Source organism: Mastigoproctus giganteus, chromosome 7 (genome assembly GCF_048544385.1).
Source record: "Mastigoproctus giganteus isolate SK-2022 chromosome 7, ASM4854438v1, whole genome shotgun sequence".
NCBI lineage: Eukaryota > Metazoa > Arthropoda > Arachnida > Uropygi > Thelyphonidae > Mastigoproctus > Mastigoproctus giganteus.
The window spans coordinates 16417462-16443639 of NC_143581.1; the positions used below are offsets into that span (position 1 = coordinate 16417462).

The 26178-nt window shown below is 37.4% G+C and overlaps 1 protein-coding gene across 1 annotated transcript in view; it reads right to left on the reverse strand.

The window, feature by feature from the left end:
- Positions 1–12188: 12188 nt before the first annotated feature.
- The window catches only part of LOC150082580 (iroquois-class homeodomain protein IRX-4-like), a 91376-nt gene continuing 77386 nt past the window's right edge, over positions 12189–26178 (reverse strand). Inside the window, exons 6-7 of the mRNA XM_090377537.1 lie at positions 14118–14220; positions 12189–13176 (exon numbers count right to left, since the gene is read on the reverse strand). Coding sequence (XP_090233663.1) covers positions 13158–13176; positions 14118–14220 — 122 coding nt within the window. The 3' untranslated portion in view covers positions 12189–13157. The remainder of the gene's footprint in view (positions 13177–14117; positions 14221–26178) is intronic.

Sequence of the window (26178 nt, forward strand, 5' to 3'; positions counted from 1 at the left end):
GGTGACATGTTGAACTTTCCTTTTTAGGTTGATACATTTAAATAAAGAAAGAAAACCAGCCATGAGGAACTGGAAAAGGACTTGTACCTCCCTATTCTTACCCTTCCTTCCCTGAGGGTAATAATCTCATAAGGGATGAAAATAGAATGTCAAATATCAGTTTTTATCCAGTGATTCCTTCTGGTATAGTATTAACAAAATTATCTTTGCCCACAGCTACATTAAGGCGCAGTCGCTTTGTGACCCCCTAATTCACCCTTAATAACACCCCTGTGAGTAATAAGACAGAAGGGTATACGCTGAAGGTCCACCCCACCCAAAATCTCCCTTCCAGGAAGAATTACTTGATTGTATACATAAAACTATCGATTGTTATTGTGTTGATAATCTATAGAGACATAAAAGCAGGTGTTCGTATGGATACTGCCTATCAAAAAATATAGGAACACTTCGGTATTAAATTAGAAGATTGCTGAGTATTCTGTTACTATTACTGGTATTCTTGTATATATTGCCTATCAAGAAGACTAGAAACACTTAAGTTCCTTATTTAATTTAAAAAAAAAATGGATTTACAAATCCCTTTTAATCTACAACCTTGGCGAAAAGGATTATGGGTATTTTTGAGAGGCCTTATTTGCCCATCCTTGTTTAATAACAATTTTAGAAGGCGCGAAGTCTCCCATCGGTGATTATGAGATACAGTCGTGAGCAGATCTTGCCAAAGGGGGGACCAGATACAGTCGTGAGTTAGGGAGGAAAGACGGGGAGGGGAGGGAGGCAGAGTTGGGGCAGGAAGTGGTGCATACAAAAGACACCATCTTAAGCTTAAGGGGATAACTGCATAGCTATTTAATTATAGGGTAGCTTCGAAGATAATAGTCATTGGCAGATGGCGGATACTATTCAATCATTTTATTTTGGGGACCCCTTGGGTTTGTCTGCAACCGTTGTTTCGAGGGAACTTCCACTTCCCCCTACTCCAGCCTCTCCCCACCAGCAGTAAAGAATTAGTGGGGACAGATGGACCGATATCTCAAAACAAAGTGTTACCTAATAATTGTTGAAAATCCTCTGTCTGTATAATCAGGATACACCTGCTTGCTTCAGCGCCCTCTGGTCATATACTACTGAACTTATTACAAATATCGTAAAAAAAAAAAAGCACTAATCAGTTTTGAAACAGGAATCATTATACGCGATTTCTTTTTCTGCGCATGCCTACTGATTAGAGCAGGAAAAACGCCACCTACCGGTAGATGCTAACACTACAGAGGGAATCCGTTTTGAATAATGTTCGTAAAGTTAGGTTAATTTAGGGACCTTGTGGCGCCCCCCTAGTTTTATATTGCCCGTTTCTAATATAATTTTCTAAGGAAAAATTATTATTAATTTTTATCGTTTGGTTATTTGCGTTCGGATTTATCGTTTTTGGTATCGATTTACGTCCCTCCCCCCTACGTACCACCCACCCCGAAATAGCTACGTTCCCACGCAAAACAGAAGCAAACGTTTAAGGCCTCCTGCCAGACGTCGCAGTGTCCAACAGCGGGCGATACGCCAAACGGCAATGAAAATGAAAAATGACCACAAAGATCGGCTGCAAATTGCCTCCGGAAGAGAGTTCACCCCACCGCAGACCGCTCTTATGGTAGTTCCGACGCTGCGTCTCCATTAATCGGTCATAATTTCGCTGTTGCGAACGGTCAACTCCCATCACTATCACCAGTGCAACCAGACAGGGAGAAAGAGAGACAGAGAGCAAAGAAATAAACGATATAAGCCTACCAACAGATAGATTGCAAGAAAAATTACGTCATTTATGTATATCAGACGATTAGTATGACGTAATCGGTGACATCATTATTTCAATTTTGGCATTAGAAGTTAAATTGTTTTTCAGTTAATATGCTAAATTCTTCTCACCAATCATGGATGTTTGCATTCATCTTCTTGAACGCACTTTCAGTGCCCTCTGGTGGCTATTTTTGGCAATTCCATAAAGAAGTTGGACGACGCTGTCACCAATGCAACTAAATAGGGAGAAAGAGAGACAGAGAGCAAAGAAATAAACAATATAAGCCTACCAACAGATAGATTGCACGAAAAATTACGTCATTTATATATAGCAGACGATTAACCGGGATGATGTAATCTATAACGTCATAAAATTTTTGGCATTCAAAGTTAAATTGTGTTTTTTTCAGTTAATACGCTAACTTCTTGTCACCCATAATGACCTGCTATGGATATATAAATTCTATAGGTTTCTCCAACGCACCTTCAGTGCCCCTGGTGGTCATTTTTGGCAATTGCGTAAAAACAAAAATTAAATATTTTTAAAAATCATTGACCTGTGTAAGAAGTTGGACATCACTATCATCAATGCAACTAGACAAGGAGAAAGAGAGCAAATAAATAAACGATATAAGCCTACCAACAGATAGATTGCACGAAAAATGACGTATTTATATATAGCAGACGATTAACCGGGATGATGTAATCTGTGACGTCATAAAATCTTTGACATTCGAAGCTAAAATTGTTTTTCAGTTAATATACTAAATCCTTGTCACCAATAATGGCCTGCTATGGATGTTTACCTTCTATAGGCTTCTTGAATGCACTATCAGTGCTCCCTGGTGGCCATTTTTGGCAATTGCGTAAAAACAAAAATTAAATATTTTTAAATATCATTAACCTGTTTAAGAAGTTGGACATCCCTATCAGCAATGCAACTAGATAAGAAGAAAGAGAGACAGAGAGCAAAGAAGTAAACGATATAAGCCTACCAACAGATAGCACATAACATTATATCAGACGATTATATTACGTCATACTAATCGTCTGATATACATCAGACGATTAGTATGACGTAATACGTGACATCATTATTTCAATTTTGGCATTCGATATTAAATTGTGTCTTTCAGTTAATATGTTAAATTCTTGTCACCAATAATGACCTCTAAGGGATGTTTTCATTCTGTAGACTTCTTGAAAGTACTTTCAGTGACACCTGATGGCGATTTTTGGCAATTATGTAAAAATAAAAATTGAATATTTTTAGGAGGTTGGACATCTCCAATGCAACTAGACAGATGAAAGAGAGATAGAGGTGCCGAGAGAGCAAAGAAATAAATGATATACGCTTACCAACAGACACAGGAAAAATTACGTCATTTATATATACATATATCAGACGATTAGTATAACGTAATCGATGACGTCATAACTTTAATTTTTGGCATTCGAAGTTAACTTGTGTTTTTCAGTTAATATGCCAAATTCTTGTTACCAACAATGGCATCCTATGGATCTTTACATTCTATCGGCGTCTTGAACGCACTTTCAGTGCCCCCTGGTGGCCATTTTTGGTAACTGCGTAAAAACAAAAATTAAATATTTTAAAAAATTATTGACCCGTTTAAGAAGTTGGAGGTGCACGCCCGGGATTATAAGTTGCCGTTATGTGGCGCCACCTGGTGATTTTTATATACTACCATAGGTTTGTTGACATTAGAAACACTTACATTGAAACCTTTTTTTTTTTTTTTTTTTTTTTTTTTCTTAGAAATTGGCAACTTCGACACCAGCTAGGGTTTGCCACACTATCTTGGTGTCAGCATGCGCAAAGCGCTCGTGCAACAGGCAAGATAAGGAGGGAAAAAAAAAAAAAACTATTTATAAGTGCACGAATGAAGCTAATGATACATTGATGACGATGAGATCATTATATAGAACTGCCATTTATGTCTTTAGATGTCATTAGACATGTCCTACCAAAGAGGAAAAAAAAAAAGAAAGGAAAAATAGTGCATGTTTGTAGTGCGCCTGTTTATCTACGTCATTATAGAGTTTGCGTGCTCGCTGGAAGGCACCATTTCGCATCTTGATTATTAAAAACAATTGATGTACTTGAATCCCCCTCTATGTTTATCGCCATAATTAATTTCTCCTCTTGTTTGCATCGGATTTAGCAGTTCCAGAGGACTGGATTCATTTAATTCGAAACGTTTCACAGGCGCCAATTATCAGGCCAAGATAAGCACCATGACCTTTAACCGTTCACTATTTAAAATGTCTCGCGTTAATTTTCAGCCGGTCTTTGACTTCTTATTAACTGGTCAATGAATAGAGTAACTATAACCAGTGTATGCACAGAAAAGGGGGAGGGTAAAATTAGAGATCCTCCATCAAAGGTCACCTTCTGCCCATCAGGATGTATTTCGATGTACACTTGTAAAAATAGCACACAGAACTTTTGAGTGATAATGACCTCCTGACTCTTACAAGAGAGGGTACAGATAAGGGGTTAACTATCCCTTTCCCCCAAAGATTATTTGTTCTTAGAGTCAACAGAACTATTTTACAATGCAATTATCCACACCGAACAGGAAGATTGACTCCTCTTTTGGACCTTCTACAAATTTATCAGCTGTTTCGCCTTATTGGGGCTCGTCAGTGCTGCATATTGTCGTTTGGTAATGAAAAAGGCGCAGTATTGGCAATTGGCTCTAATTTTCTGGTTTAAACTGCTGAATAATTTGCATAACTCAACTTAACTCCTTTTTAAAAGGATATTTTTAAAATTCAACTTCATAAGGGTTGATTTGACAATATTTCCTCAGAAAATAAACATTTTTATTGTTTAAAACAATACTGGGTGTTTTCTTTTCGACAAGGTTTTGGTGTCAATAAACACGCTGATCGACAAGAGAACCCAAATTGTGCGTGGAATCATGCGCCATTGATCAACACAAAGAGCTCCATCTCTCTTTGATATGTTAAGCAGAAATTGTGAGTCAAAATACGTTCTTTGACTTTAAATATTTTCATTGTACACCGATACAACCACGCAGTTGCAAGTACCACTTGGACAAAAAAAACTCCAGCCTGCCTCGAAGTTATTTTTGCTTCCTCAATGGATTCTATTGTGATCAACCCCCTACTTAACGCTAAATTTCCATGCCAATAGTGTCAGACATCCAATATTATGACAGAAAAGAATAAAAGACAGAAGGAATACATTTTGGAGATGATAAACACCGATTCTGCAATCGATTCACAATGAGCGCGAGCAATGTATTCTTCAACCCAATTGCGTGGTACAATACAAGAAATGTCTCAGTTGCCAATAAAACACAATTGGCATGGCCAACTTCCTTAACAAAAGGGATCCGATGGGCGTTATAAAAGGGAGAATTCTGTGGGGGGGAGGTGGAAGAACACGTGATCGTTATAAAAATTGTGAAACCAACCATGAATTCGAAATCTTTGTTGAGTATTCTTTGGATTGTAAACGAAATGAATTGCAAAATTTCTTCTTCTTTTAAAGATGGTGGATTTTCGGCATTGTCAATCCCAATCGATGTCTGATAGCACCTCATGCACGCAGACTGGAGGAGGAGGAGGGATTTATCTCAATGAATATTAAAGAAGACATTTTATGAACTCGCTCGAAGTGTGCCAAATTTTATAAAACTTTGTCTTTAATATTGAATGTTGGTTGTTGATTTTTCCCAAGTTATGGGACTGTTTTGTTAACATTCTTTGTTCATTACCATTTTGCTGTCAGCTCTTACGTTCGTTCTATTTCGTGTCAGAATTGTAAATGAGTTCTTTTTTTCTTCCGGATATGATTGAAGAGAGGATGGGATTTGCGTTTTTCTCTTTCATGGCTTTATAAGAATGAATTGGCTTCGTTGGTTCTTTTAGGTGGTTATAACGAGGCTCTTTGATTCTGCTGTGTGTTTCCGGGGGCCCCCTTGAGGAACTGACAAACAAGAAATGATAACACGGAGGTTCATAAGTGTCACGATAAATAACTGGCGTTTTTGGGTTGGCACGCTATCGAGGTCTGGAAGTATGGTAAGCGAAATGACATGACAATTTGCTGTTAACGATTTTTTTTTGTACTCGTGTATTTGTGCCCATACAGGTAGGTTGAGCTATTCTTCGTAATGATCTATCAGGGTTTTTTTTGTTGTTGTTGTTGTTGTTGTTTTTTAGGGGTGGAGTGAAGTCTATGGGGTGAACAGAACTATGTGTGAAGGGACGTTATACAATGCGAGCTTTCCAGGAATAGAAGATACAAGGCCTTGTCCAATTGTCCAATACTGGTGATTTTTTCAATGGTTTTTCAAGTGCATGTGGTGTGAAAGGAGCGGGTTTGGCAGAGACAGAAGGGCGTAGTTGGAGGATTGTTGGACTATTGAAAAAAGTTAAGATTAAACGAATGGAATAGAAAATAACGGTTAAAATGTTTCTAAATAATTCAAAGTTGCCAATAATAATCTAATTAGAGATAAAAAGAGAAAGAAAACAACTAAAATTTTCCTGGTGGACAGACCAAGAAATTCGTAAAAAAAAAAGCAATAATCAGATCAGGCAGCTTGAGATGGAAGGATAGAGAGATGGTTGAGAAGACAGATGTAAAGAGAGAGGCATACGAAAAGAGAGAAAGACAAAGAGAGATAAAAAAAGAACCAGACGAAAAGTGAGAAAGATAAAGAAAAATACGAAAAGAGAAAGTGAAAGATGAAAAGGCAGAGAGAGAGAAAAGGAGAGATATGAAGGGGAGAAAGTTAGAGTATATAAAGAGAAAAGACGAAGAGAAGAAGAAAAAGAGAAGAGAGAAGGAGAGAAATATGAAAAGATATAAAGATAAGAAAAAGAAAAGAAAGAAGGAGTAGAGAAAGATGAAGGTATAAAGAGAAAGAGGAGTGAAATATAAGAGATAAAGATCAAAAGAGAAAGAAAAGTATAGAAATTGAAAGATTAAAAAAAAAAGAAATAATCAGATCAGGCAGCTTGAGATGGATGAAAAGATAGATGTAAAAAGAGAGACAGACGAAAAGAGAGGTAAAGAAAGAAAGAGACAGACAGACGAAAAGAGAGGTAAAGCAAAAGAGAGACAAACGAAAAGGGAGGCAAAGAGAAAGAGAGACAAACGAAAAGAGAGAAAGACGAAGAGAGAGAGATAAAAAGTGAACCAGAAGAAATGTGAGAAAGATGTGAGAAATGAAGAGTGAATGAAATGAAGAGAAATGTGAGAAATGAAGAGTGAATGAAATGAAGAGAAATGTGAGAAATGAAGGAGAGATATGAAGTGGAGAAAGTTAGAGCATGTATAAAGAGAGAGAGAGACGAAGAGAATAGAGAAGGAGTAGAGAAAGATGAAGGTATAAAGAGAAAGAGAAGCGAAAGATAACAGAAAAAGAAAAGTGAAATATAAGAGAGAAAGTGAAAGATGAAAAGACAGGGAGAGAGAGAGAGAGAGAGAGAGAGAGAGAGAGAGAGAGAGAGAGAGAGAGAGAGAGAGATGAAAAGACATAACGAAAAACAACTGAAGGACAGAAATAGAGAGATATGAAGAGGGAAAGTTAGAGCATATATAGAGAGAAAGACGAAGAGAAGAGACGAGAGGAGAAAATTAAAATAGAGAAATGAAAGAGAGAAAGAAGGAAAGGAAAATTCTCAGGTGGATAGGACGATAAAAAGTAAAACAGAAATAATTACGTGAAGCAGATTGAGGTGGAGGGAAAGAGAGATACAGAAAGATGCAGATGAAAAGAGAAAAGAGAGATGAAAAGAGAAAGATGAAAATTTATAAAGAGAAACTGAAAAAGAGAAAAATGAAATGAGATAAAGGAGAGAAAGAGAGTGGTGTAAACAGTGAGATATGTGAAGTGTGATGGAGACGGATGAACGTAGATGGACAGTGATACAGAGAGAGAGAGAGAGGGAGGGGAATATCGAAAGAAAGAATCAAAGGAATGGGTTCCATTTTTAAACGAATTCGTATCTGGTAGTTACAGGAATGAAATAGTGAGCACGGTTCCAAAGCGATCCCCTCCACAAATGTAAACAGAAATATTTTAAATCCCTGTGTGGATTTCCTGCTTCACTCATTGGCTGTTGTACGCTTTCAGGCTCACCAGCGACTTAGGCTACGTTGAGTCGTATATATAATGTCTGTAAATTGCGTGTGTTCTCTGGTCACTTTTCTGTTTGCTGGAGGAAAAACCAGAGTTTTCGAGAGAGAAAAACCACGCTACCGTCGCCTGAGGATAGCGTGGTTTTTTAGCCTGAGACCGACTAACTCAGCCATGTTGTGAAAAAGCCCATAAAATGCCTCGCGTCATCGACGAGATTCGAACTCGGGTCTTTTCCACCATCCGCTGCGCTCTCATTCCTTCCATGACATTGCATAACTCATCTATTCTAAATTTGGAGACTGATCTCTAATCGTTTACGTGTAATGGGAGCATCCACTCAAGACACTAACGAAACTAACGTTCAGCAAAATTGGTATTCACTCGCCTGACGCTAGAATCGTATCCAAAGAGATAGCAGAGTCAGCCATGCACTACTATCGCCCTTGATTACCAAGCGCTGGATACAACATCCGCAGTATGTAAACAAAATATGGTACAAATACCTGGAGAGTATTATTATAGTACTCAGAGCGAGGGGTTGTCGATAAGATGAAAAATAAGTTCAAGAAACTTCTTGTAAAACGTTTTGTACATGGTACGAATCCCTCCAAATAATGAACACTGATGATCGAATTATGATCTCTATTGAGATGAATGATGATCCCTATTCTTCCCTATTGCGATTAATAATGATCCCATGGTTCCCTATTGCGATGACTAATGATCCCAGTCTTCCTAACGAACTATGTTCCCTATTTTTCACTATGGAGAATCATTTTATTTAATTCTCTCTAGAAATATATTTCCCTGTTGAGGAATCGCTATTTTATTTTTTTCTCTATTGAGGAATAATTCATATTCTATTGAGGAATCGCTACCTTTATTTTTCCTTATTCAGAAATCTTTCCCATTTTCTCTATTCAGGAATCATTCCTATTTTCCCTAATGAGGAATCGCCACCTTAATTCTCCCTATTCAGGAATCATTCCTATTTTCTCTGTTGAGGAATTGTTACCTTTATTTTGTCCTATTGGGGAATCATTTCTATTTCCTTTATTGAGGAATTTCTACCTTTATTTTGCCCTATTCAGAAATCAATTCTATTTTCTCTATTGAGGAATCTCTATCTTTATATTTCCCTATTCAGGAATCATTCCTATTTTATCTATTGAGGAATCGTTACCTTTATTTTATATCTATTCAGGAATCATCCCTATTTTCCTTAGTGAGGAATCCCTACCTTTATTTTTTTTCCCTATTCATGAATCGTTCCTATTTTTTCCATTGAAAAAAATAATTATCCCTATTTTCCCTATTGATGCAAACTATGAGCCATGTTTTCCCTATTGGAGAAATAATTGTCCCATCTAAAGAAAAATTACGAGTCCTATTTCCCCTATTGAGGAAGCATAGATAGATAGAAAAGTTTAAAAATAATACCAATTGATATGCGATATCCTTCGTTAAGACACGTTCTAAAGCTCTGTCATTTCCAGTCTAACCTTAGAATAATGGAAAGAAAGAAAGAGAGAGAGAGAGAGAGAGAGAGAGAGAGTTCAATTTGGGTAGAAACCGTGCTCGTTCCCCCATTGTAATATTAATAACGCGTTGATTCTCTCCTGAAATGTGTCGCGTGACCTCAACTTCCTCTGAATTCGAGAAACATTTGCATAAAATTGACTGATAAGCGATTCGCCCAGGGCTAAGCGTCTCCCGCGGATTCTGTATCGAGTCAGCAAACACAAAGTTAATTTGGGACGAGATGTCACAGCAAACATATTAAAAACTGTTCCCCTGAAAAGACCAAATCAAGCAAAAACATCGCCTTTTTTCCAGCTTGGCGAGTTTCCGAATTGTAAATATAAAATTTGCGGTTTTACAGTATGGGGGTATGATAAAAAGCGCAACACGGGCACGTCAATGATCTCTCCTTTTCTATCAGTGGATACCGAACGATGACGCACAGACTGCGTTTGTTTTAAAACTACTCCGCTTTTCTTTAAAAGCGAGCGAGTTCAGTTTTAAAATTGGACTTCACCCATCTGTGTCTATTTTCTGGTAGAAGCACTCGAGAAATCGAAAGCAGGGTTGAGAATCGAGATTCAGTTCGTGTTTACATAAAATAGAAACTTTACCCGTCCCCTTCTACGCCTCCCCACCGTTAGGAGGATGTACAGTATTTGAAACGGCTGCCTGGAGAAAGTCTTAGAAAACAGAAAAAGAAACCACAGCGTACTTAAGAGTTGGCTGAAGACCCCTCCCCCCCAATGTAACATCTGGCGTTTGCTCTACGGCTCGTTTGTTATGGACAGACTGGAATATATTTTCCGTATTGTCTTTTATTCTTAAAGAAATAAAATCCCTTTCGACCCCTCAGAGATTTTAATGATATTTTTCTTTGAAGTTGATGTCAACAGAGTTCCAGAAAGTTTTCAGAACTTATCGAAGCGAAATTGGCACAGTTCTTACTGAACATCGTGCGGTTTCTTACAGTTCAATAACAGATCGCATAAACCAGTAGTTCTCAGACTGTGCAGGAGAGAACTGTAGTGAAAGTTTGGTGTAATTTTGATTAAAAGGGAAAAGGGATGATTCAGGGGGTCATGGGACGAAAAATACTTAAGGAAAACTGTTATAGAGGATGCTTGGGATGCTCTAGGAAGAAATATGTACCTTTGTCCGTATTCTGAATAGTTTTTGGACACCATTGTATTCTCAGATTAATTCTATCTTTAGGTTTATCTTTCTTTGAAATCTAAGAAATAATTATTGTGTTCACTACGTGTATCAGTCTGTTTGCGTGTTAGTTCATTCATAAACAAACAGATTTCATATAATTTATTTCAAGTTCTTTTATTTTCAACTAATATTTTTCACACAATTGTTTTTTTTTTTTTTGTTTTTTTTTTTTATTCTTCTGGCCCAGTAATTCGACACCATCTTAAGAATGCTAAGTGAAAAGACGCTGAAACAATAGGTGGTCATGAATTTTGCAACTATACAGTTGCTACCCGAAAACTAGATATCAAATATCCAGGAATCCTTCTATTGGCACAATTTAGAACATTTTAAAACTTATTCATAAAACCGGAATTGAAAATATATTTAAATTTTTTTTTTCATAGATTTTTAGAAAAGTCAACTTAAAATATTTTAATAATTTTAAATTATTTAAATTTCTATTACATAAATTCAATTTTAAAACCACGAAGAACAAAAATAATATTTATATAAATTATTCCTATATCATTTAACAGAATTTAAACAAACGTTTCGGATCTATTTTCAAATCCTTTTTCAAGTTGGAGATAATACTTTTGGTTCAGACAAATATCATTACTCGGTATTAAAATTAGTATAAAATGAAATATGCCTAATTAGACATTTACTGTTTCCATATTAGGTTTATTTTTCCTTCTTACATCCCAGCGCCATCTTTTTATCACTGCTGATGTAATGTGCATAACTGTACAAAGGTATCCTATTTTATAGAACCTACTTTCTCTTCTATCTATTAGTGCCATTCATCAAAAATCCACGTGATGTGCGAAAGTTATGCATTTTAACAATTCACTCGGCCATAGGTGGCGCTAAAAGCATTAAAAAATTAACATAGTCCTGAGGCTTTTGTATACTATTAAGCCTAACTCCATGCTTATCTATTGCACAGAAAAAAAAAAAAAAGTTCAACACGTCGGATATGTACAGATAGGTGTAGTCACGATAGATGTCGCTGCTAAAGCCTATTTCTTTAATTCGAAACAGACAATAATTCACCTTTTCTCAGCAACAAGAATATGCACTTCTTTTTAATTATTTTAACTTATCAAACATACTCGGCTTACAAATATCTAACTACAAGTTCAGGACCATGGCTCTGCCTTGATCTATTTGCTTGAGTTCAGCAAACCCGTCATTTATAAAAGGATAAATAATGTACATAACTTTTCTTTCGCGAATTCAACTGAAATATATTAAATATGAAATAATTTTTAAACATATTTCAAAGTATGCAGTGCATCAAATATACAAGTTCGAAGCCGAAACTGGAAAGAGAAAAAATCTTATAAACAGGATAAAATCTTATACATAAAGAAATTATATTTCTTTCCAATGACAAAAAACAAACAAAAAAAAAAAAAAAAAAACAGTGATTGGAAAAGATGGAGAAAATCACAGATTCAAAGGTGTAGTTTATAACTACAAGGCATTTTTAGTTTCCATATAGGGCAATGACTTTCCAAAAATAATATCTAAACGCCTTTCTTAATCAATCTTCATATATTATGTGCTTTAGGATACTTCATTTAAGAAAAGAATGCCACCTATTATTTAGGAGGTAAGTGTATATTCGTTTTTAGCCTTCATCTTGCTGTTAGCATTGCGCGAAATAGTCAATTTCAACAATGGCCATTCACGTTATTGTTTCCAGCGCGCGACGTAGTCAATTTCAACACTGGAGATGCACCTCATTGTTCAATGCGCGCGACACAGTTGATTTCAACAATGAAACAGTTGGCGATTCACCTTATTGTTTCCAGTGCGCGACGTAGTCAATTTCAACAATATTAGAAATGCACCTTATTGTTCACTGCGCGTGATACGGTTGATTTCAACAATGAAACAGTTGTAGATTCACCTCATTGTTTCTCGCGCGCGAGGTAGTCGATTTCAACAAGGAGATGCACCTTATTCACTGCGCGTGACACAGTTGATTTCAACAATTGGCGATTCACCTCATTGTTCACTGCGCGCGATAAGAAGTTGATTTCAACAGCAAAAAAAAAAAAAAACGCGCCAATTGATCTTATTGTTGCCAGCTCGCGACTTAAGTCAATTTCAACAATGGAAAAAGAGTCAGCAGCATTTTCAACAATGAAATGGATATTGTTTTTATCAGTACATCGATTTTAACACAGTTTCTTCTGCTTTTAATGCGTAACAAATGAGGCATTCTTTTCTCAAATGTCCATCTGGCTTTCTTAACTCCGAAAATTTGCGTTACATCTTACAAGAAGTGTTCATTTTTTTTTCTAAAATAGCTTCCTTTTGCTTTATTTTCACCTCAGAACTCACAGTTTATTTATGTTGGTTACTTTTAGTCACAAGGAGGCGAATATTGAGCAAATCACCCGTTGCCTTTGACTACCGATTTTCACAGTGGGGAACAGTTCTGTTCTTGACTTCAATTAGCTGCTTGGAGCCACTAAATTATCTTCATACAGAAGTTGGTTCGCTATAAAAGGAAGAAAGAAGGAAAAAATATAGATAATCGTCTGCAGTCGCAAGAAAACATTTAGAGTTAAAAACAATAACATTAATCAATAATTAAAAAATTTGTTACTGTAATATTTTCGCGTAATTTGGCCAAAAATATTTCTTTGAAAAGTTCAGAGATCAAAGACGCCAAGTCAAAGGTTGAATCAACCAAAAATATTCAATAACATTACTACAAGGGATGGTTTAAGGCAAAGGTCAAAGATTGGAAAGTCCAGACTTCTTGTAAAAGTCTAAAATCAAACTGGCAAAATTTGAAAATTGCAGGTTTAAAGTTCAATAGCGGAAAGTTAGGAGTCAAAGGTCAAAATGGTGATCTAATTCAACCAACAATTTCAAAAGGCCGAATTGCAAAGTTCAAAGCTTACTCATAACAGCTGACTGATTAAATAAGGGTCAAAGTTCAATGGATGACGATCAGGAACAAAGGGCAATCCGAAAAAAAATAGATATTTCAGATCTAATTCAACAGAAAGTTCCTAAAAAGTTCAAAATTCAGAAGTTGAAGGTTCAAATCTTATTCAAAATCATCAACTGTTCAGAGTGATAAGGTTAAAGGTCAGAGTTTTAAAACACAATTGTAAATAAATACTTGTGATCTAATTCTACCGAGAATACACCTCAGTGATCTCAAACATAAAAGGTGGGAAAAAAGGATTCAGGGGTCAAGGTGACAAAGTCAAAGATTATTCAAATCGCGATTTGGGGACATAAAGGCTAATGATCGTTGATCAAAGGTACGACAATTACAGGGGCATCAGCGTTCGAACGCCGAAGTGCTCAAAGTGATTCATTGATTAAGAATCAAAAGGTTCAATGGTCAACAGTTCTAAAGCAAAGATAATTCAAATTTATTTTAAAAAAACAGTATGATGATTATCATGGAAAATTCGAACTTACTGTTTTGGTACAGGCCTGAATGCCGTTGTTCCGTATCCCCCTGAAACCCCGTGGCAAAGGGGCGAAGCAGTGATGAATTCTTTCGTTTCTGCCAGATTCAGCCCTACTTGTGAAAAGGGAAAAACAGAAAAATTTAGTACCTTTGGGAACTTCAAGATCTCAATGCAAATAATACTATTCTCAATCTATATAATCTTATTTTCACAGGGTATAATTTAGCCTTTATCTTTTTTTTTTTTTTTTTTTTTGTGGCGATATGTAAGTCGAACAAGTGTTTCTTCAAAATGAACACATGTTAGAACAAAAACCTGTAACCATTAATTTGATTGCTATCACGGGCAGGTTTACAAGGTCTGTTGAATCACTAGCGGGGTATCTTACAAGGTCTGCGTGATGAATTACAGTTTTATTCCTTATGTACCTCTACAGCAAAAAACAAAGAAAGCTAAAACTAAATGTCCACAGATCTTAAAAACATTTGCCCGTTTAATTAAAAGATATTTAAAGCAATTCAGACAAGAGAAAAAAACAACAGCCTGAACATCGCTGTTTCTAAAGTGGTGGATGAGTGGGTAACCAAGGCAACCGTCGACTCATCATCAGCTTCGTTGCTTACCATGGCAACAGTACACTCTTGATCAGTTTCATTACCATGACAAATCTACGCTTCTGATCAGTTTCACTGCTTACCATGACAACAGTATACCCTTGATCGATTTCGTTACCATGATAATTGTAGACCTGATCAGTTTCATCGCTAACCATGCCAATTATAGACTTTGATCGGCTTCTTTGGTTACCATGACAACTGTAGACTCTTGATCAATGTAACTGCTTACCATGAAAACAATATACATCTTGATCGGTTTCATTATCATGGCAACTGCACACTTCTGATGTTTCAATGCTTACCATGGCAACTGTATACTCTTGAACAGTTTCATTACCATGGCAACCGTATACTGTTGATCGGTTTCATTACCGTGATAATTGTAGACACCTGATCAGTTTCATCGCTTACCATGACAATTATAGACTTTGAACAGTTTCATTACTCGCCATGGCAACCAAATACTCTTGATCAGCTTCTTGGTTACCATGACAACTGTAGACTCTTGATCAGCTTCTTTGGTTACTCTTGACGGTTTCATTACCATGATAAATGTCGACTCTTGATCGGTTTCATTACCATGGCAACCGTATGATCGGTTTCATTACCGTGATAATTGTAGACACCTGATCAGTGTCATCGCTTACCATGACAATTATAGACTTTGATCAGTTTCATTACTTCCCATGGCAACCAAATACTGTTCATCAGTTTCTTTGGTTACCATGACAACTGTAGACTCTTCATCAATGTAACTGCTTACCATGAAAACCCTTGACCGGTTTCGTTACCATGGCAATTGTAGAAATCTGATCAGTTTCATTGCTTACCATGACAACTATAGACTTTGATTACCATGACAACCGAATCCTGTTCATCATCATCTTTGGTTACTATGACAACTGTAGACTCTTGATCAGTTTCATTGCTTACCATGACAACTGTAGACTTGATCAATTTCATTGTTCAACATGAAAACAGCATACTCACGATCGGTTTCATTACTATGGCAACTGTACACTTCTGATCAGTTTCATGTCTTACCATGACAACCGTATACTCTTGACCGGTTTCGTTACCATAACAACTGTAGGCTTCTGATCAGTTTCACTGCTTACCACGAGAACCGTATACTCTTCATTGGTTTCGTTACCATGACAATTGTAGACTTCTGGTCAGTTTCATTATTCGCCATGGCAACCAACACTCTTGATCAGCTTCTTTCATTACCATGACAACTGTAGTCTCTTGAGCAGTTTCATTGCTTACCACGAAACTGGAGATTCTTCATTAATTTCGTTATTGATCACCAGGAGAACTGTTGTCTCTTGATCAATTGCCACGACAAGTGATGACAGCTGTAGATTTTGATCACCTTCACTGCAAACCATGACAACCACGTACTCTTAAACTTTCATTAAGATAAAATGAACGGAGTAGTTGAAATAATCATACAATTTTGATGCAATTTTAAATCAAAAATTATATCGAGGCGATAAATATACGCAGCATATTCGATTTTTGCCAAGAATACACTTCGTATTAATTTTTTTAATTAAAAGTAGAGAATGGCACCTTTTCCAATAAATTCTTGGCATAGGTTGGGGAGGGTTACTACTACTTTTAATACCTTCCGGTCTGGTTCGAATTGGTCTCTTTTTTACCCAGACATGCGTCAACGTACTTAGACCACGCCCACTGCCATAATAAAATGGGAAGTGTGCTACACCCATTTATAAACGAAATAAATAAAAAAAGAAAAGAAACACTTTAGAGTTAAAAGGAGAATATAAGAGCACAAACGTAGAAAGTTTAGCGTTTTGGGAACAAAAAGACAACGCAATAAGTCCCCAAGATGGGGTCACTTGCGACACATGAGACAGTGAGCGCGCCATGGTGTCGGAGAAACGGGCCAATTATCGGAACAGAAGCGATCGTGTGCGTACTCCGCGGAGTAAAGTCAATAGAGCAAATGACACGTCAGAGCAGAGAAAACAATTTAATCCACGCGGAATAAATGAAGAAAGTTTCATTTACTCTGGGACAACAGCAGCTGGTCACATGATCTAATGTTCAACTCATTACAGCGCCAATATTGTTTTCGTATTGCGAGTAAATTACCAAGCACCGCGGGTACTCAACAGAAATGAATATTGCCACTTCAAGAACACTCACCACGTCCATGATTGTTTTACCTGTCTGAGGATGACGCATTTTATGCAGTTTTTTCTCCTTCCTTCCTTCCAAGTAGGAGCCTGCAGTTTAACCTTTAAATAAAGCAGCAAACAGCCGAGGAAGAAGGGGCCGGCTCTTACAAATGCTCCAGGGAACTTCCAACGGAAGTCAGCTATTTGAAGTCGATTTCGTAGACTTTTACAGATCTGATAACGCATTCAGGGCATGATTGGATAAGGGACAAATGCCTCAGGAGAGAGAGAGAGAGGGGGGGGGGGAGTTGTGTTTGGAAGCTGTAAAAAGGCAGGTCGCTAATTACGGGTGTTAAAAGCTGACTGGAGGATTATATGCTTCGTGTCTGAACCTTCCGTTCTCTCCCCAAAGAGGGGTTGTTTACCAGAGCGGAGGGGCAGAAGACGAATACAAAAATCTCCCCCACTCCCAAAAACTCTTCTTTCTTAAAGTTAATATTTAAATTCCTCTGGAATGAGTCGATGTCTTGTTCAAGTAATTTATTCGTTAAGCCACCTTCAGTTGCAATAATCTCCACCCAACGATCTACTGCTAAATTACCAGTATGGGTTTCTTTTCTTCTTTTTTTTTCAGGTCCAGGCCATTACTCTAAACTCATGTGAATGAGATGGGTGTCTCTTGAGGCAAATGCCTTCTAGGGCGTTTCCATGAACACACCTCCCTAGGTAACAGGCCACGGAAGGATAATTCTCGCTCGCCGACAGCATGTGCGTTCCTCCGAACGCTGTTGAGGTCTTCGTCTCACCTGCCATTCCACCAGAGTGCAGGTGACCGGCCCGATCTTATCTCAAAGATTTTCCCGTTCTTCCGGTGAGACCAAAGACCCACTAAACTAATAGAGGAAAGAACAAGAGATGGAGGTACACAAAATCATAAATGGTCTCACTGATGATTCGATATTCAAATTTGGAAATCGGACTCTTTTCCAGTCTGCTTTCAATCGCAAACAGACTCGATGCATGGTTAAGAGTAGTTTGCAATGTTGGTTTAGGAGAGAAAAAAAATAAATAGTTTAAAACTTTCTTTCCGCGATGATTGAGGACTCGATGAATATTGAATTTCCAATTACTTTGAGAAAACAAGGTTGTATTATCACCTGTGCAAACATGATTCATTTTTGGACATGTTTGAGCCGATATTGAAAACAAATAAATTATGGAAATCATTTCATCATTAGTTCGGACCATTGCGAGATAAATATTAAAGGGATGTGGGGGTTGGGGTTGGGGTAGGGGTGGATTTAGGCCATAATGGTGATTAATGCTTAATGTTTATTTTATCCAGCAATTGTAATGTGTCAATTGGAAAACTCCAACGAACACGCAAGGCCTGGTGCTAATGTATTCTTTTTATCGACATACTGGTATAGATAACCGAAAAAAAAGAAGAACATCGGATAGTTTTTCTCATATGACATCTGTAATTGATGACCTTATCGAGGAAGATGTCATGGACGAATTACAAACATCATTATTACGTTTCTAGCAATGTTCCAGTTCCATTTTTTGTGATGGTAACAAAGTTTCCAATCATAGATTTCAGGACCTCGAAGGTAGAGAAAATTACAGAGCACACGCCTGTACTTACATCGAAAAAAAATGTTTACATAATGAGAGATTTGAATCCTTTATTCAATGAATTAATTTACTTCCAGAGGGTACAATTTAAAAGCCATCAAATTGGCGTTTATGGTTTTAATTTCCTCCTCTGGAAATTAGGCCTAATGGTCAGTTATAAAAAAAAAAAGAAACACGCGCTTATTATTAACAACCCCTCGCAGACCCCTTGAAGACTTTAAGATAATCACAATTAAGAAACAATAATCACACTCCTCAGATAATTTACTCCATTTTTCAGTTGTCCAAAGCACTGAAGCGAAATCATGTCACCTACAGAAACCAACCGATGTGGGACTTACAACCAAAGCTGTTACACCAACCCCCTGAAGATATAAATACCTACCAGCAAACGTTTCAACCCCTCAGAGTCTGTAATTTATCACTGAAGCCTAGTGATGCATAGCTGTAAGGCCAGAATGTCAAAGACAGTCGGAACCATTAGAGTCCCAAAATACAGAGGTAGACTGAAATGTTCAAAAGATCATTAGGGTAATGATTACTCCATGCTGTCTCTTCATCGTGTGTCTGTCTGTGAGAAAAGAAACGAGCGTTGCACTGTTCTTGTGTTGTAAGGGATGATGGTGGGGGGTGGATAGGGGAGGTAAAGTTCGTGAAAATCCAGCATGAATACTACTTTAACCCAAATGATCTTTAAGGAATTGTTGAAGGTTCAGTCCAGAGAATTCAGTTGAACAAAACAGCTGTTCATTCGTGACAAGATCGGTTATTTAGCGAACGGGTCAAACCATCAAATTCTTTGATCTTTCACCCACTTCGTGAAAGACAGTACATAAATGCATAATAGACCCTTAGGGGGTTGGTTGGTTGGTGGAACTTCAGCACTTTCAGAAAGGGTCAAAAGAATTGGACAGATAGAATCCAGCTCTTAGAGATCGTATACCTAAAACAAATTTATTTTGGAGGGATGACCTCCCCCTTCCCCGTACACAATCTATTTAATGACCTCTGTGAACTGGCCACATGATCCGTTTCCCCAACACATCAGAAAACAGAAATATTCGAAGTAATCTAGTGACAGTTCCATCACGGTATTTCTAAACGATATTAAAAATAACTGGTTCTGTTTCTAAATCAACTTAGGTCCCGTTCATAAAATAAAATTTGTCCTGTTTATAAAATAAATTGTAAATAAAATGTTATTGTACCAAATATCGCAATACGCAAGAACACTAGAAGACGCTATAAATATCCAAGGATTTGTTCATCGCTCAACGTGATATTAATAATAGATTTAAAAACAACTACGTTGTCTAATACGCAATGCGTTTTACAAACTATTTCGGATGGTTTTGTTGTGGGGACGACAAGATGACAAGGTGAAAATCGCTCTGTGAAATATTAGATAGTCGATAAATGTTCAAAACAGAATATGAAACCCATTTATGGATGTGTGTACATGTTGTTGTTGTTGTAGGAGGGGGGAGGGGGTATTCAGGAGCATCAGCAACTAAGGTTTATTGGTTCGTGTATATTGTTTGTAAATTATGCGTGTTTTGAGGTCGATTTTCTGTTTTCTGGATAAAAAACCCCAGATTCCTTGAAAAAACACCATACTTTCCCTGACACCGACTAACTAGGCCACGTTGTGTAAAAGGCCCATAAAAATTTCTCACCTTATTGACTGAATCGAACTGATGTCTTTTCCACACTGTGTGAGGAGGATGGCGATCGTACGAACTGTGCTACCCACTGGGGTATGTTGTATATTGTGGTTGACACATTAAAAGACTTCAGTCACTGTATAAATTAGAAATATTCTATCGATGTTAAGAGAAAACATTTTTGTTATGTCACTCCTCGAGTACGATGAATTGCTTAACTTTTTTATACTTAGTGAAGATATTAGGTCACATGATAGCTCCTTTGATCTCAAACCAATTACAAAACAGGCAATCCATACGCAGTTTTTATACACACGGCCAACAACTACCTATTGCCCTTATTTGGCTTAAAGTTTAAATAAATTACTGATCTATCTATTTTTCTCTCTCTGTATCTCGCTATGTGTTGTTCTTTCTTTCAGTCTTTCTGTCTCTCTCTATTCTTCTCTCTTTCCTCATTTGTCTTCTAAGTGTCTCTTCCTTTGGCTTTGTTTCTATTCAATGTTCCTTCTAAATCCCTCAGTCTCTCTCTTCTCTATTAATCTCGCAATGTCTCGTTCTTTCTCTCCGTATTTTCCCTCTTTCTAAATATTGCTCACTCTGGCTCTTCTGTTTCTTTCACATGCTCCTTTTTAATCCATCAGTCTCTCTCTCTCTCTCTCTTAATCTCCCTGTTTCGTTCTTTCTTTCCGTCTTTTTCTCCTATTTTCTCTCTTGCCAACTGCCACTCCCTGGTGGCTGTTCTGTGTCCACCCTATACCCCTTCTTAATCCATCAGTTTGTCTCTCTCTCTTAATCTCGTTGTTTCGTTCTTTCTCTCCGCCTTTTTCTCCTTCTATTTCTCTCTTTCCAACTGTCTCGCTCTCTCTCTCTCTCTCTCTCTGTAGCTGTTCTGTATCTATATTGTACTCCTTAATCCATTAGTCTGTCTCTTCCTCTCTCTCTTAATCTCGCTGTTTCGTTCTTTCTCTCCGTATTTTTCTCTCTTTCCAGCTGTTTCTGCCTGTAGCTGTTCTATGTCTATCCTAAACTCCTTAATCAATCTATCTATCTCTCTCCCAATCTCGCTGTTTCATTCTTTCTTTACGTCTTTTTCTCCCTTTTTCTCTTCTCCAACAGTCTCTCCCTGTGGCTGTTCTGTGTCCATCCTATACCCCTCTTAATCCATCAGTCTATCCCTCTTAATCTCATTGTTTCGTTCTTTCTCTCTGTCTTTTTCTCCCTCTATTTCACCCTTTCTAACTGTCTCTATCCGAAACTCCTTAATCCACCAGTCTCTATCTCACTCTCTCTTAATCTCGCTGTTTTGTTCTTTCTCTCCGCCTTTTTCTCCTTCTATTTCTCTCTTTCCAACTATCATTGTCTCTCTGTGGGTGTTAAGTTCCTTCTTAAGTCATTAATATGTCTTTGCCTCTCTCTCTCTCTTAATCTCGCTGTTTCGTTCTTGCTCTCCGTCTTTTTCTCCTTCAATTTTCCCTCCTTCCAGCTGTTTCTGCCTGTAGCTGTTTTATGTCTATCCTATACCCCTTAATCCGTCAGTCTCTCTCTCTCTCTCTCTCTCACCCACTCTCGCTGTTTCATTCCGTCTTTTTCTCCCGTTTTCTCTCTTCCAACAGTCTCTCCCTGTGGCTGTCCTGTGTCCATCCTACACTCCTTCTCATCCACCAGTCTGTCCCTCTTAATCTCGTTGTTTCTCTCCGTCTATTTCTCCTTCTATTTTCCCTTTTTCCAACTGTCTTATTTTCTAGTTCTTTTGTGTCTACCTTATGCTCCTTAATCCATCAGCCTATCTGTCTCTCCCTCTATTAATCTCGCTATGTTTTTTTTACTTTATCTCCGTCTTTTTCTCACTCTATTTTCCCTCTTTCCAAATGTCTATCCATTTAGTTGTTCTGTGTTTTCAGCATCAGAGACTAAGGCCATATTGCTCTGTGTTTGTTCTCTGTAAATTTGGTATGTTCTGTGGTAGATTTTTTGTTTTGCTGGACATAAAACCCCAGTTTTCGGGATAAAAGACCACGCTACCCTCGCCTGAGACCGGCTAACTCAGCTTCGTTGTGAAAAAGTCCTCACGTCATCGACAGGACTCGAACTCAGGTCTTTTCCGCCCAGTTTGGTGAGGACAGCGATTCTACCAACTGTAGAAGCAGTCAGCATTCTCTGTTTTTCATCCACAAAACAAGTTCATGGAATCTACAAAAAATTCAACCAAAAGTCCGAAGACTGTTATCCAAGTTTTAATTTTTAAGGAGATGGTAAGGCCACGGTTTTTATAAAAGTACTTTGAGAATTGCACAATTAATACAAGGAGTAAAATTTGGATTTGGTAAGAAAGTTAAATGAAACTGTTAGCTTAATCCAACTTTCCAAGATCCAAATGTTTATTCGACCAACTAGTAATTTGCAGATGGCATTTGTCTTTACAGATATACGATTCACGCAATGGGAGGACAGATCTTAGTTTCCAAATCAACAGTTTTGGCCCTAAAAGGAGGGAGAGATCGAACTCTAAGATCTTCGAAGAAGTACCATTTAGGTTCATCGTTCTGTACTTTTCTTAAGAGAAAGATTGTATGTTCTCAGAGGACTGTTTGACATGGATCAAGCTTGAACCAAGCCTTCACTTGAAGGTTTCGTTAAAATAATCTTCTTCTTGAGTATAATACAGAAGAGAAGTTTTTAACCTCTGAGATACATTATTATAACTAAATACTCTTGCCTTTCCTGCCATGTTCTTTCTCACATTCTCTCTCTCACTGTAATGTTTGTTTTTCATCCTGCTATGATCTGATCTGTTTATAAGACAGTATCATACCAAACGTGGGTGTTGGGATGGACATGTCTTGGACAAGGGACTGTATAAAATACTCTCAAATAAGTCTCTCTCAACCCTTGAGGAATAGTTTATAAATTACGCATTCCCGAGGATTGTATGGTTTATCTTTCTGTAGGCTCAAGAGGTTTTTCATCCTGCAAAACAACAACAAACCGACATTAGCATTAAAGCAGTTCGAAGGCACAACATACGCCGGTCTAGTGGACTCCCTATGAGTCCAGACTATTGGTTAAAGAGTGTCGATTGAGTATTTGTCTATGTCTTGAGCTGCTCGGCTAACTTCTGTGAGTCATAAGATAAAAAGTTAATGTTATTTGAGGAGGATCCCTTGCAAACAGCATCACGTGACACATTCCCCTCCTTACTCTACTTTGTAGACATTGCAGTGTCTAAGGGGCACACGCGATCCCAATGAACGCAATAAGCTAAAATGAGATTCTTTTTATTATAGTATTTGTAGATGGTTACGTCTTCCTATTGGTAAAAGGAATCTCATGAATTTCAGTTTCATGAATCATTTGAATTACACTTCAAATGATCCATGGTTCCATTTTCTATCATTTTCAATAATCTCAGGGTCTAGCATTTCTTATTCTATTAGTCCGCGCGGTTATTATCAAGGTCCGCTCCACAATGGGTAGAAAAGGCCCGGGTTCGAATCCCATCAAGGAACTTTATGGGCTTCTTTCACTTAGTGGTTCAGTTAATAGGTCTCAAGGTTTTTCTTCCTTAAACTTGAGTTTTTCATCCGACAAATCGAAAAGGAGCACTTAGGTGCCAAAATCGCATTATCATCCAGAGAGAAAATAAATCTAATTTTTATGTTTTTCATATTTCTATTTATCTGGATAGATTATCAAGGATATAACGATTTTTATCTATTATCCTTTATAACAGGTGTTCACACATTATTTTTGAGAATCTATAAATCAGTATTAGTTATCCTTGATAATCTAATGAAAGGGCATAGAGTATCCTTGATAATCTATAAAGCAGTATTAATTATTCTTGATAATCCATCAAAGGGTATAGATTATCCTTCATAATCTATGAAGTAATATAGGTTATCCTTTGACATCTATAGAGTAGTATTAGTTATCCTTGATAATTTATGAAAGAGTACAGAGTATCCTTGATAAACTATAACGCAGTATTAATTATTCTTGATAATCTATCAAAGGGTATAGATTAGCCTTGACAATCTATAAACGAGTATAGATTATCCTTGATAATCTATGAAGGAATATAGATTATTCTTGATAATCTTATGAAAGGGTATAGATTATCCTTGAGAATCTGTAAATGAGTATAAATTATGCTTGATAATCTATGAAGAAATATAAGTTATCCTTGATAATCTTATAAAACGGTATATAGTATCCTTGATAATCTATAAAGCAGTATTAGTTATTCTTGATAATCTTTGAAATGGTATAGGCTATCTTTGACAATCTATAAATGAATACAAATTATTCTTGATAATCTGTGAAGGAATATAGGTTATCCTTGATAATTTATAAAGCCATAGTTTATTCAAGTGATGGTACCGCACTACAACATTGTTTGGACTGAATGCTTGATTGGTTAAGGAAGAAGTCAATGAATTTGAACTTTGCTATTGAAGAGGAGTGCAGAGGAGGTGTAAATTTGCTGAACAAGACTTGAGGAGACTTCAATTTTTGTTGAACAAATTTACAATGGCCGCTGTTTACTTAGGTACAAGTCAGATTTGATTCGCATGATTCCTTTTGGGTTTTGTCTGAGTTTCATGAAAATACCACCGAAAAAAAATCTTAAGAATCTGTGTTTTCTTATCCACGTAATCTAACATTGTATTGAACCCATGTAAACGCCTGTCCAATCGATTTGTCTTTCGATCCCTCACTTCCTACAGAACCTTTCATAGTGCTCTTTTTGTATACAATTTGTATACAAAAGAGGTTCTAAGAGGTTCCAAGGATTAATTCATAAAGACATGCTGCTTTTGACATTCCACTCAATTGCTGAAAACCTTCTTTAAGGGTACACTCATCCACAATATACACATAATCAACGACCCCGACATCTTTTTAAAAAGTTGGGGACAACATTCGTACAACAATTGCTCTTTTTCTTCAGTTCTATAAGGATTACATTCCTTAATTACCTCAATTAAATTCTTTTATGATTAATTCAAGATTTGTTAATTCAAATAACCACATCAATTGAAGTTGGGAATCATGGTAACTTCTTGTAAAGATCGGTTTATTAGGTATACCAGCCTCATAGCGAGTAGTATCTTCTCTCGGAATATTCTCAGTAATCGGGACATGAACTATACAATGTACCGAGGTTTTACAGGGATATTGGTTCCTGCAGATCTGGTCTCATCCCAAGGTTGCCTCGGTTGGACAGTATCCCTGCCTTGAACAGTTCATTCGAACTCATCACTGGCTCTCAGTCAGGTTGAAAACCCGAAGACGGGCAGATCAATGAGCTATAGGAAAAACCCTCGTGCTCCTCGGTTATTTTGCTGGACGTAACCATTGTTAGAAGGATAAACAATGAGCGTGAGTGGACCATCTGTTCGGCAGCGACGTCCAAGGAGGGTGTAACATTCGGAAGTTGATGAGCCATTATCGGAGGACTTAACATGTGCCACGAAAATACTCTCTATCCTCGCATTCTACCACCTATCCACAACATTTTCAATAGGATTAAGATCAGGTGAATCGTGGCAGAATCGTCCAAGAATAGTTCATCCGAACTATTCTTGGACGATTCTGCCACGATTCGCTGTTGCATTTTCATCCATAAAGTGGCCATCTCCTGTGGGATAAAAGTGTAACATTGCAAGGTGCAATAGATCAGATACAAAATTGAGGTACTCCCTAGATGACATTCGACCTTCCAGCGGTGTCAACGGACCCAGTCCGTGCCAACAAAACATTCCCCATACCACGATACCACTTCCAGCTGCTTGGGTTGTCTTAACAAGACAAGCAGGGTCCATCGCTTCGTAAAGTTCATGTGTAGCATCAGTGCAAAACAAAGTGTATCGTGATTGGTCTGACCACATGATTTTCTTCATTTGTTCCACTGTCCAATCACTATGTTCCCGGGACGGGTATCAAGAAGAACTGTACTTCTTTTGGACGGTGTGTGTACATCATCAGATTCATGTCGG